This window comes from Eptatretus burgeri, chromosome 1, assembly GCF_056783735.1.
Source record: "Eptatretus burgeri isolate ZD-2024b chromosome 1, Ebu_testis_v1, whole genome shotgun sequence".
In the NCBI taxonomy this organism is placed as follows: Eukaryota; Metazoa; Chordata; class Myxini; order Myxiniformes; family Myxinidae; genus Eptatretus; species Eptatretus burgeri.
The window spans coordinates 119,520,371-119,532,812 of record NC_140961.1 but is presented as its reverse complement, the minus strand read 5'-3'; the positions used below and the strand labels follow the sequence as shown (position 1 = coordinate 119,532,812).

The 12,442-nt window shown below is 41.6% G+C and overlaps 1 protein-coding gene and 1 long non-coding RNA gene across 3 annotated transcripts in view; one reads left to right on the top strand and one right to left on the bottom strand.

Annotated features, from left to right (window-relative positions):
* The window catches only part of LOC147035278 (uncharacterized), an 85,009-nt gene extending 74,564 nt beyond the window's left edge, over positions 1-10,445 (bottom strand). Inside the window, exon 1 of the long non-coding RNA XR_015061742.1 lies at positions 10,417-10,445. This is a non-coding gene — a long non-coding RNA (uncharacterized LOC147035278). The remainder of the gene's footprint in view (positions 1-10,416) is intronic.
* A 154-nt stretch (positions 10,446-10,599) lies between these two features.
* The window catches only part of LOC147035277 (vomeronasal type-2 receptor 1-like), a 46,994-nt gene continuing 45,151 nt past the window's right edge, over positions 10,600-12,442 (top strand). For both annotated transcript variants that reach the window (XR_015061942.1, XM_085896347.1), the window contains exon 1: positions 10,600-10,699. Coding sequence is in view for 1 of the 2 variants with exons in the window: in XM_085896347.1 (XP_085752473.1) it covers positions 10,655-10,699 (45 nt within the window). In the remaining variant the exon portion in view is untranslated. The remainder of the gene's footprint in view (positions 10,700-12,442) is intronic.

Below are 12,442 nucleotides of genomic sequence, written 5' to 3'. Positions count from 1 at the left end.
CAATTACTGTACCTCTTATGATCATATTAAGAGTAGAACACAGGTAAATTCAAACATTGTTCGTCAACTCATAGTCAACCACGGAACTATACGGGTTAGTTAAGGCGAGTGTGTGTGTGTGTGTGTGTGTGTGTGTGTGTGTGTGTGTGTGTGTGTGTGTGTGTGTGTGTGTGTGTGTGTTGTGTTAATGCTGAGGTAGTTACAAACCACTAAAAGGGCACTCGGTAGAGCGCATACCCCTGCCACGGAATGCCTGATCCACGAGAACATATCTGGCCCAATAAATTTTTGAAAATATCATGCAAAATATCGTTTTTGGCATCATCTCTCAATGGTGAAGAATCACTTAAAAAAATTAAATAATTATCATATCCAGATTCGGATTCAGATATTCACCAAAATCGAATCATTTCTTCCTTGTTACAAACCGAATCTGTCCACAAAATTTCATTACGATCCGTCCACAACTTTTTGAGATATTCTGCTGTATGTCGTTTTTGGCCCAATCTCCCAATGGTGAAGAATCACTTAAAAATTCTGAGATCCAGATCCCGATTCGGATCTTCACCAAAACCTAATGATATTGTCCTTTTCACCTACTCATGCTCTCCACATAATTTCGACAAAATCCGTCCAAAACTTTTGAGATATTCTGTTCACAAACAAACAAAGAAACAGACAGTGTGAAAACATAACCTCCGTCCACCTTCGGTGGCGGAGGTAACAATAGTTAAAAAAAAAAAATGTTTTGCAGAGTTGAACTCAGTTGACAGAATTCTGGATTAATTTTGACAAAAGGCTGAAGACATTGAAGAGGCCAAAAACAACATCCCAAAAGTAAGTTGCAAGAAGAAGGCTAAATGACTGTCAGAAGAGGCAATAAATATTGCAGACAGAATAAGAAACATGAAAATGAAGCAGCTTAATGCTGACTTCAAATGACAAGCTAGGAATGACAAAGATAAATATTTCAGAGGCATACAGAGAGATTGAAAGTGGTAACAGAGCAGGAAAAACAAGAGATCTTAAAAAAAAATAAAGAGCAGACACATCACAGGAAAGTTTTGGTGTAGAATTGGGGTTCTTAAGAGTAGAACAATAAATTATCTCACAGAAGAAAGATGGAAGGACTATGCTGGCACTATACAAACGAGATCGCAATATGATGGCAACCCTTAGGGAAAAACAATCAAGAACCAACAGTGATATAATGTGAGGTAGGTCGAGATTGAAAATCTTTTTGCAAAAAGAGATTGCAAATGGAAAGGCACCAGTTGTCAATGAAATACCAATATAACTCTTCAAGGTAGTTGGGAAGGAGGTAATAATTTTTTTTAATACATATCAGTGCACAGATCTGGAGCAGGATTATATGGCCTAAAAGTTGGAAACAGTCAGTCTACATTCCATTGCCCAAGAAAGGAGATACAAGAGGATGTTGAAAAAGTCAAACCATTGCCTTAATTTGACTTGCCAGAAAGAGAAGTAAAGATCATTCAACACATCATAGACGACTTAATAAAGAAAGAAATGACAGTGGAGTGAGGCTTCAGAAGAGGAAGAGGTGTACTCAAGATCAAATCACAAATCTGAGTTGGATCATGGAAAAAGCAAGAGAATATCAAAGGAAGGTGCATCTCTGTTTTATAGATTACTAGATGACCCGTGAACCCATTGGGTTCCCGTTGTGACAGTGGTTGAAAAAATCACTTCAAGAAAAAAAAAGATAGCTCCAGCAAACTATACCATTGAGGTTGTTTTCATTGATCAAATTCTCCTGAAGAGTGCTTGAATTAATCGAGAATTGATTTTTAAAATATTTTTTTCGGTGCCCGATTTGAACATAACGTGATACTGCACACCACAGTAGAATAGTGAGTAAGGTGGCACTAAAATGTTTGTGCTATCGTGTACCGTTTTGGCTGTATTTCGGGAATATACATACAAGATGAGAGTTTTAGTAATATATTGATAGCAAAGCTTTTGATTGTGATGATGAATTGATGTGAATTATGGTGAGAAATGGGGATGATGGAGCACCTGATATGTCTGATAAGAAGCCGGTACATTAAACAATAACTTCCAGTATGAACACAATATGGAGAGACAGAATGGTTGGTAATTCGAAAAGGGATCAGACAAGGGTTCATTCTCTCCCATACTTTGTTCAATCTGTGTAGTGATTACATCATGAGAAAATCAAAACTTGGATGATATAGAGGCTGGAGACAGGCAGGGTTGGAGGAAGATGTATTAACAGTTTAAGGTATGCTGATGATACCATTCTGTTGGCAGAAAGTAAAGAGCACATAAGGAAGCTACTGCAGAGAGTGAAGAAGGAAAGTAAAAACACTGGTCTTTATTTAAACCTAAAATGATAAAATTATTGTTAACTATAAAGATTGATGAATTAAGATTCAGATGGTCATGGGGAGATAATGGAAAGTTTAATCTTCTTTTGTCTAACATTGAAGTGATTGGATAATGTGGAGGAGAAATTTATAGACAGTTTAGTTCTGGAAAGACAAAGATGTGACAATGCAAACCAATATGGGGCTGGTGAATGCTCTGGTATTTCCAGTTGCAATATATGGATGTGAATCATGGACAAGGAAGAAGATTGACAGTTTTGAAATGTAGTGTTGGAGACGAATGTTAGAAATTCCAGGAACTGCAAGGACAACAAACAAATCAGTGTTTGAAGAAATTAGACCACCACATACATTAGAAGCATTGATGGGCCACTGAATTAATACACCAGGGGGTTGACTCAGCCTGCCATCCTTCCGAGGTCGGCGAAATGAGTACCAGTGTACTGGGCCGGTGTATAACCCGGTTAAAATAGGTGTACCATATCCCTGTGTCGTAAGAGGCGACCAGGGTTGCGTCAGGAAGGGCATCCGGTGTAAAACATGTGCCAAATCACTATTCGGATCATACGGATGATCCGCTGTGGCGACCCCTAACTGGAGCAGCCGAAAGAAGAAGAAGAAGAAGAAGATACATTAGAAGCATTGATACGAAAACAGAAACTGTCATACTTTGGACACATCATGCATGCAGAAAACAAAAGTCTGGAGAAGTCAACCATGTGGAGTATCATTGAGAGCAGAAGAGGAAGAGGAAGAGACAGACCTTGTCTGTACTGGATGGATGGGTTAAAGGTTGCAGCCAAGCTGGTTCAGCCAGAGCTTCATGAAGTAGTGTAGGTTGGGGATATTTGAATAAATCTGATGATGAATGTTACCAGAAGTTGGACACGACTTGACAAAACGAGATAACAATATAACAGCATACAATGATATACTCTTGTTGAAACATGCTGCATGATTATTAACATCTGCAACTTAACTGCAGATGGGACCGCTGGAAAGATTCCATCATTGTCCCATTATTTATCATTGGAATAAAGAATTTTAATGCAAACAATCGTGAATGATGTTTTGCAGTGCAGAGCACAGCCTTGATGTTCCCAAAACAAAATCTGGAGCATAATGTTAAACTGTTTTGAAAAATCTTTCTGTTGCACAAGATAAGCAAAGGAATCACATTGTAAAATGTTAATGGATGTTATTTTTGTAAAAATATTTCCTGAACTTTAGGATTCGTCCTCGTGAATTGCGTTGGGCAATGGCAATGGCATTTGCGATTCATGAGATCAATACAAACTGGAGACTTCTTCAGAATATTACTCTTGGATATATAATCCAAGATTCTTGTTTTGTTCTACCAAGGGCACTGCAGAGAATTTTAAATGTGGTTGAGAATAATGAGGATATCGGTTCATGTGTGCCTCGTGTTTTGATCGGCCCATATGCTTCAGAAATCTCAAAGGTTTTGGCTTCTATTTTGGCTCAGTTTCAGCTTCCTCAGGTATATTTTATAGCCAATGACAATAAAGCATTCGTATGATGTGAAATGGATATACATGTATTTCTTCTTCTTCTTCTTCTTCTTCTTCTCACTCTCACTCTCACTCTCACTCTCACTCTCACTCTCACTCTCACTCTCACTCTCACTCTCACTCTCACTCTCCCTCCTTTCCCTTCCTCTCTCTCCAGATAACATATGGCTCTTCTTGCAAGTGTCTCAGTAATAAGAAACAATTTCCATTCCTCATGCGTACCATGCCAAGTGATGCTTTCTGGGTATCTGCCATTGCCGACTTAGTGACATATTTTCACTGGGAGTATATTGGCATGATTGCAGTCAATGACGAGTTTGGAAAAAGTGCTCTCGCAGAATTGATCCTCAAGACCGAACGTACTGGTGTCTGTATCGCTTTCCAGGAAATTCTGAAACAGCAATATCAACACAATGACATTTTATATCTCGGTAATTAAAAAAAAGATGAGGACATTAATCTATGCTTTAGCTGTATTGGAACAGCCATTCATTTGCTTTTAGATTAGAGACAATATCATGTTGTAGAAATGATCCTTGGGGGTTAAATAATCCTTAGTATGGCATCGGTTATTTCTTAAGTATCTTTCATTAAGCATATCATCCTACGTGTAAATAGACATGCACTGCATATGTAACAGATAGACATACATCTTCCCTCGTGTTTTTCTAATCCCAGCCATCTGTCTCATTTCATGTATTTTTTTTTCACCACATCTGTCTTTCGTCCCCCCTTAAGGACTTAACTATTCCCAGAGTGAGCAAGCTTGAGCGACACCATGGACTTGGTTAAAGCATAGCACTTCAGTTCGGAGCAAAGAACTGATCACAATGCGTTCACTCCCCTTGGAAAAGCAACCCATCAGCTGAAGGGCATGAGCAGATCAAGAAGCGTACACACCTCAAACATAGACAGCCAATCGGCCTGCAGTGCCCATGCAAATATGGTTGATCGTAGACATACACAACTCCCAAGCTGAGTAGCCAATCGGGCCAAGGTGCCAATTTCAATGTGCAAATCGAGAAGTGAGTAAGGCTTGGTTACATGCCCCAATCACTGTAATAAATGACGATGTTATCACTCATTCCATGTGGCTGCCTGGTTGGAGTACTGTTGTAGGAATCAACAATAAACCTTTTCGATCGGCTTTATTCTCACAAAACCCATACGCATATCTACAACAACATAAATATACATAGGGTAAGAATAACAAAATACAATAACTTGTACACATAATACTGAAGGCAAACTCCATACTCTAATCCTAATTACATTCCTCAGAGTACACCATTCCTAATACAGTATACTACATACCATTACTGTTCCAGCACGACCCTCCACGGAGCACGCGGCATACGAGTCATCACCAGCCACCAAGTCATCACTAGCCACCGACCCCCATACACAGTGCTGCCACATCCGCCCAATCTCCGTTGCCGCCAATCACAGTACGGCACTTCATTATCACAACATTCACCCCCTTCCGAGAAATATATCTCTATAAATCTAGTCTAATAGGAGGACGAATGGTGCGACCGGATCTTCTTGGCACTGGAGGGTTATCCACAGCATCTGATTGCTGTGGAGTTGCAGGAACCATATCAGGAACGAGATCACCCCCCTCTGAGCAGGGTGCGTCTTGGGGACTACCCTGGGGAATTACATTTTCTTCAGAAGCCTGAGGTAGAATTTGGGGTTCACTCTTGGATGGGGTTCCAATTGGGGCTAAGTGTCTAACAGAGACCGTAGTTTCCCTGCCATCCGGGTAGCGAATATGGGCATAGTGGGGTCCTGCTTGGAGGAGGTCGACTTCATCCACAAGGGGATCAGTTTTATTCGTGCGTACGTGACGCTTCAGCAGGACTGGCCCAGGATTGCAGAGCCAAGTAGGCACCGAGGCTCCCGAGGAAGAACGACGAGAATAGTTCAGAAGTCTTTCATGAGGGGTAGCATTGGTTGCTGTGGACAACAGTGAACGAATTGAGTGGAGAGCATCAGGCAGAACAGTCTGCCAGCATTTGATGGGTAGATTACGGGATTTTAGAGCCGTTGTGATTGCCTTCCAAATGGTACCATTGAACCTCTCCACTTGGCCATTCTCTTGAGGATTATAGCTAGTAGTTCTGCTACCAGCGATCCCCCTACTGGCAAGGAAGTCTTGTAATTCCTTGCTCATGAAGGAGGGTCCCCGGTCCGAATGAATGTAAGCCGGCATTCCGAAAATAGCGAACAGCTGACAGAGGCACTTGATAACCGTGGAAGTGGTCATGTCGGCACAAGGAAATACAAAAGGAAACCGTGAATATTCGTCCACAATGTTAAGAAAATACTGGTTCTTATCTGTACTCGGAAGAGGCCCCTTGAAATCTATATTGAGACGCTCAAATGGCTGAGTAGCTTTTATGAGTCGAGTCTTATCTGGTTGGTGAAACTTAGGCTTGCATTCTGCGCATATTCTACAAGATCCAACAACCTGCCGGACATCCTCCACAGAATATGGCATATTCTTAGATTTCACAAAATGGTATAAGCGGGTAACCCCTGGGTGGCACAAGGCTTCGTGGAGGTTAAACAGTGAATGTCGATCGTAACATGCCATCCCACAATAAGACCTGGAGAATGTATCAGAGGGAATGTTTTCTCGACCAGGACGATACACAATGTCAAAATCATAGCAACATAATTCCATCCTCCAACGCATGAACTTATCATTCTTTATCTTATTTTTATGCTGCTTATCAAACATATAGCTCACTGATCGTTGATCTGTCTTTATAGTAAAATGTCTGCCTGTCAAATACTGTCTCCAGTGGCAAACTGTTTCAATAATAGCCTGGGCCTTCTTCTCAATAGAAGCATGACATTCGGGTCCCTGAAGGGTTCGGGAAAAGAAGGCTACCGGACGTCCTGCCTGGGTGAGGACTGCAGCAATTGCTACATCCGAAGCATCGGTCTCAACTTCGAAGGGTATGGATTCGTCAATCGCCCTCACCACTGAACCTTCAATGTCTTGCTTAAGAAGATGGAAAGCCGCTTCTGCTTCCCTTGTCATGGGAAATGTAGTAGTGGCACACAGTGGGCGGATCTTGCTTGAGTAGTCATATATCCACTGTGAATAATAGGCAAAGAAGCCAAGGATGCGTCGGAGTGATTTCATGTCCCGAGGCACAGGCAAATCCTGTAAGGGTCGGAGTCGTTCAGGATCCGGGCGCATTTCCCTTCCTTCCACCACATATCCGAGAATACTGAGCCTGTTAGTTGAAAAGATGCATTTGTCTTCATTGTAAGTTATATTCTTTCTCTTCGCAGCCTCAAGAAATTTCGTGAGATTAGCATCATGCTCTTCCTGAGTCATGCCGCAAATAGTAATGTTGTCTAAGTAAGCAAATGTTCCAACCAGTTCTTCTTCTTGGATGAATGAATCCACGATACGTTGGAAGCAAGCCACTCCGTTGGTGACGCCAAAGGGAACCCGAGCAAACTGATAAAGGCGTCCACAGGCCTCAAACGCGGTGTATGGCTTATCTTCATTTCTGATGGGGATTTGATGATACGCACTACGGAGGTCAATCGTACTAAAAACACGGTATTGAGCAATCTTGTTAACAGTGTCATCTATACAAGGCAGAGGATACCCGTCAAGAAGTGTAAATTTGTTGATAGTTTCTGAATAGTCCACGGCTAAGCGTTTCTTGTGAGTTTCGTTCTTAACGACAACAACCTGTGCACGCCAAGAGGAGTTACTGGGCTCTATAATACCTTCCTTCAACATCCTTTGAATTTCCTTTTCAATGAATTTACGATCATCGGGAGAGTACCGGCCTGATCGAGCAGCAACAGGATAACAATCAGCTGTCAAGTTGGCAAACAGTTCTGGAGGGTCAACACATAGTGTACTGAGTCCACAGAATACAAGAGGAGGCAAACTACCTCCATATGTCAGTGTAACACTATCATGCAGTCCCTGAAAATCCTGGCCCAAAACTATATCTGAACACAGCTGAGGGAGTATGGACAGACGCACATCTTGGTAGCACCGACCGTTTACTTTGATATTGACTCGACAGAACCCTGATGTCTGAGCGGTGAAGGAAGTAGATGCCATGGAAACATTGCCTTGGGTGTGATGTACACTTAAGGAATGGCACTTAACGAGGTCGGGATGGATAAAACTTTCTGAACTACCACTATCCATAAGGCCATCCAATTCCACTCCATTGAGCGTGACCCTCACAACCGCCTTTGATAACACCCCTGGGGCAGCGGCAGAAGACACAGCCGCTAGCGTTGCCTGATCAGAGGAAGTTGCACAAGCACCAGTAGCTACTGATGAAGTACTATTGGACACCTTAGCAAAATGACCCTTTTTCTGGCACTTATGACACAGCCTCTCGTGCCGGACATTTTACACGTGGGTGTTTTAAAAAACCACAAAAGAAACATTTAACTCCTGTAGCAGCCATTACAGTTGTGGGTTCCACTTCACCGGTATTCTGATTGGATGAGGCAGCACCCAATGAACGGGAGGGTTGAATAACACAATAAGATTCTGAATTTCTTTGGGCTGAATCTAGAGATCTCGCCTGATCAAACATGGTAGCTAAATCTAAAGTCTTATTCTCTAATAGACGTTGTCTGATCAGTGGTGACTGCAGGCCGCTAATGAAGGCATCCCTGATGGATTCTTCGCAATGTTGAGTTTCTGTTACAGCCCCAAAGTTACACTCTTTACTTAACGTTTTCAGAGTCAGAAGGTATTCATCTAAGGACTCTCCGACCTGCTGGCGGCGAGTTGCAAGACGATGGCGTGCAAACACTTCATTAGTGGGCTTTACGTACTGTGACTGTAAAGTACGGATAGCCTCATCATAAATGGTACACTCTGATATAGTTTCGTATAGTCTTGGTGAGACAAAATTTGTAAGCAGACTCATCTTATCCAGATTATCCTGTGGTAGAGCTCCCAGGAAGTTTTCGAACGTCTTCAACCAGTGTTTCCATTCTTGTGCCGCTGTGGGTGAACTGGGATCCGAATCCAGCCTCTCTGGTCTCAGCAAACGCTCCATTCCAGTGTAGGCCTCAGCGCTCTTCTGGTTCAATCCAACCAGGTAAGTTTTGTGAGAATAAATTATTGTTGTAGGAATCAACAATAAACCTTTTCGATCGGCTTTATTCTCACAAAACCCATACGCATATCTACAACAACATAAATATACATAGGGTAAGAATAACAAAATACAATAACTTGTACATATAATACTGAAGGCAAACTCCATACTCTAATCCCAATTACATTCCTCAGAGTACACCATTCTTAATACAGTACACTACATACCATTACTGTTCCAGCACGACCCTCCACGGAGCACGCGGCATACGAGTCATCACCAGCCACCGAGTCATCACTAGCCACCGACCCCCATACACAGTGCTGCCACATCCGCCCAATCTCCGTTGCCGCCAATCACAGTACGGCACTTCATTATCACAACAAGTACTACTTGTTCCTGCTCATTTGCTGGCTGGTGCTCATCAATGCAGTGATGGACCTCATCACTGCATTGATTCTCATGCTGTACCGTCCTGTGTTGTGACTTACTCTTCTGAGTGTGGACCTGGAGCAGATGTGAAGGGAAGCAGCACCGCAGTTACATTTCAGTGCACTATGGGAGCTGGCCTGAACCTTGCAGCTATTAGTGGGTCTTGCCCGATGACTGAGCATCAAAGTAATAAAGAATAAAGCACACAGTTCATTAACCAGCATAATCATGGGGGGACCTCAACATCCTCCGGGAGCTATGCATCTTCAGCTTACGCAACCTCGTTTCAGGGACCAAGCAGCTTCTCTAGAACCCGTCAGACAAGGTCAGATAGTGGTGTTGTCCTTCCCCTAATTGTATATCTTCTATTGAGCCCTTGCATGGGCCCAAGTTATTTCGTTAAGTTGACTGTGCACATATCTGATCTTTTCCATGGGCATGAGTATCTTGCAGTGGGTAACTTGGGGAATTATTTACTGGCTATTTGCTTCCTGTTTATGGTGCTGTTAATTTCAATACATGTATAAATCTGACCTGCTCGCCAATTCATCCTGCTTGACCCGACAGTTTTATCTGATGGCTCTAGTCCAACCTCTTAAAGGTAGACAGTGGTTGTGGTCCTGTACCGCTTTATAGCCAGCATCACATGGCTTTGTTGCTCAGCCAAACATACAGATCTTCTCCATGATTGCCACTGGAACGGCACTCGCCTGGCTCAAGTACAGTCATGCGCCACTTAACGACGGGGTTACATTCTGAGAAACGCGTCATCAAGCGACGTCGTCGTTGTGCGAACATCATTTTTTTTTTCATTATCGTTTTCGAACATCGTACTTACACAAACCTGGACACCTAAGCAATATGGTATATCCTATTGCTCCTCGGATACAAACCTGCATAGCATGTTACTGTACTGAATACTGTCGACAATTGTAACACACATTCAAGAGACAGAAGACACGTTCGATTTACCTTTGTGCAGTTCATGACGGCCATCGGTGTTGTTAGCAGCAGATTACAATCTCCTCTCTCATCGATTATAGAATAGTGAATAAATAGCGTTTGGATTTTATAAATCCGTAATCATTGCATCAATGTTATAATTTACAAAATGAATAAACGAGCACCTGTCAATTGTGATATATTTTCGGAACAGTGCGATTGTTTTAACAACATAAAAAGCTTCACTAAAAGTTAATTAGTGTTTTAAATGACGAACAACAACGATTTATTCGTGGAATTTTTCAATTCAAAGGTAATTTACTTGCTAGATGGTAAACGTGGAAACATTGGTTCAGTTTGAAAGACGATTTCCTTGAATCCCCATTTAGCACGATCCTGTTTTTTTAGTGATGACATTTTATGGACCTCAACGATTTCATTGTAACAGGGCCACACTGTCGTTGTTTATTGTCATTATGAGGTATTATGTACTGTACAATGTACATAATTGTATGTGCTATTTTTATACGAGGCTACATCACTTGGCGATAGGAATTTTTCAGCTGCATATTTTTTTTCATTTTTAACCTTCGCCATCGAAGATGGATGGAGGTTAGTTTTCACCCCTTTCTGTTTGTTTGTTTGTTTGTTTGTTTGTGAACGGAAAAACTCCTCGACTGATTTCGACGAAACTTGATGGGGGGGGGGGGTTAGGTCTGATCCAAGGATCATGCCATTAGATTTTGGACTTGGTCCAAAATCCAATATGGCCACGATGGCGGCCAATTTGAAAAAATATTTGAATGTTTTTTTTTGCATATCTACATGTTTTAAGTGATTTCCAGCCTCCCCCCCCCCCCAAAAAAAAAAATTGTGAGAAAAAAAATGTTGCAAATTTTTTTTCAACAAAATTTAGATTTTTTTTGCATTTCTACATGTTATAAGTGATTTCCAACAAAAAAAACATGCCAAAATTATAATTGCGGCTGATTTTGGAACTTCAGGTGGATATACCCACGTAAAATCAGTTTCTGTCTCAAGGAATCTAGTTATGACGAATGAATTGAGCATGTAAAAGTTAAAAGTAAAAGGGAAAGTTGCAAACTATAACTCTGTGAGCACTGTTGACGTCAAATTGAATGAATCGGATATCAGGTTCACCTGAGTGACCGAGCAGTATTGGCGGCGGAGGTTTTGCACTCTACCGAGTGCTCCCCCTCTAGTTTTTTTTTCAGAGTTGACAGACCCGTCGTATATGCGATCCGTCGTTGCCCGGAACGTCGTTAAGTGGCGCATGACTGTACTTTATTCTGCATGGTAACGTGGCTCTGGACGCAGGATCAATCAGGAAGTCTCTGTCTTGTCAAACGACCACTCCAGAGTGGTCGGTTGACAAGACTCATCAGATATGGACTGGGCAACCAGGTCAGTCTGGTGACTGTTGCAATAGATTACATCATTTTTCGAAGCAATATTTACCTCTGCCACCTTAGTTGGACAGAGGTTATGTTTTCACCCCTGTTTGTCTGTCTGTGAGCAGGATAACTCAAAATGTATTAATGGATTCAGACAAAACTTGTTGGGCAGGTTGAAAGTCTGACAAGGATGGATTGCTTTTTTTTTGTGAAGATCCCGATCCAGATCCAGACTTGAGAATTTCTTAAGTGATTCTTCCCCATTGAGAGATAGGACCAAAAATGATATACAGTATAACACATTTCAAAATGTGGACTGATTCGGACAAAGCTTACTGGATGAATTGGGTATGTGACAAGAACAAACTTATTGGGTTTTATTTAAGGTACAGTTGCAGATCCGGCCTACAATGGTGAGAAAGTTTGTGAACCATTTAGAATTATCTGTATTTCTGCATAAATTTGACCTAAAATGTGATCAGATCTTCATCTAAGTCCTAATACTCGATAAAGAGAACCGGATTGAACAAATAGCACTTGAAAGGAAAAAAAAACTTATTTATTTATTTATTGAGCAAAATTATCCAACATTCAATTTCTTTGTCTGAAAAAGAATGTAAACCTCTAGGTTAATCAGCTCA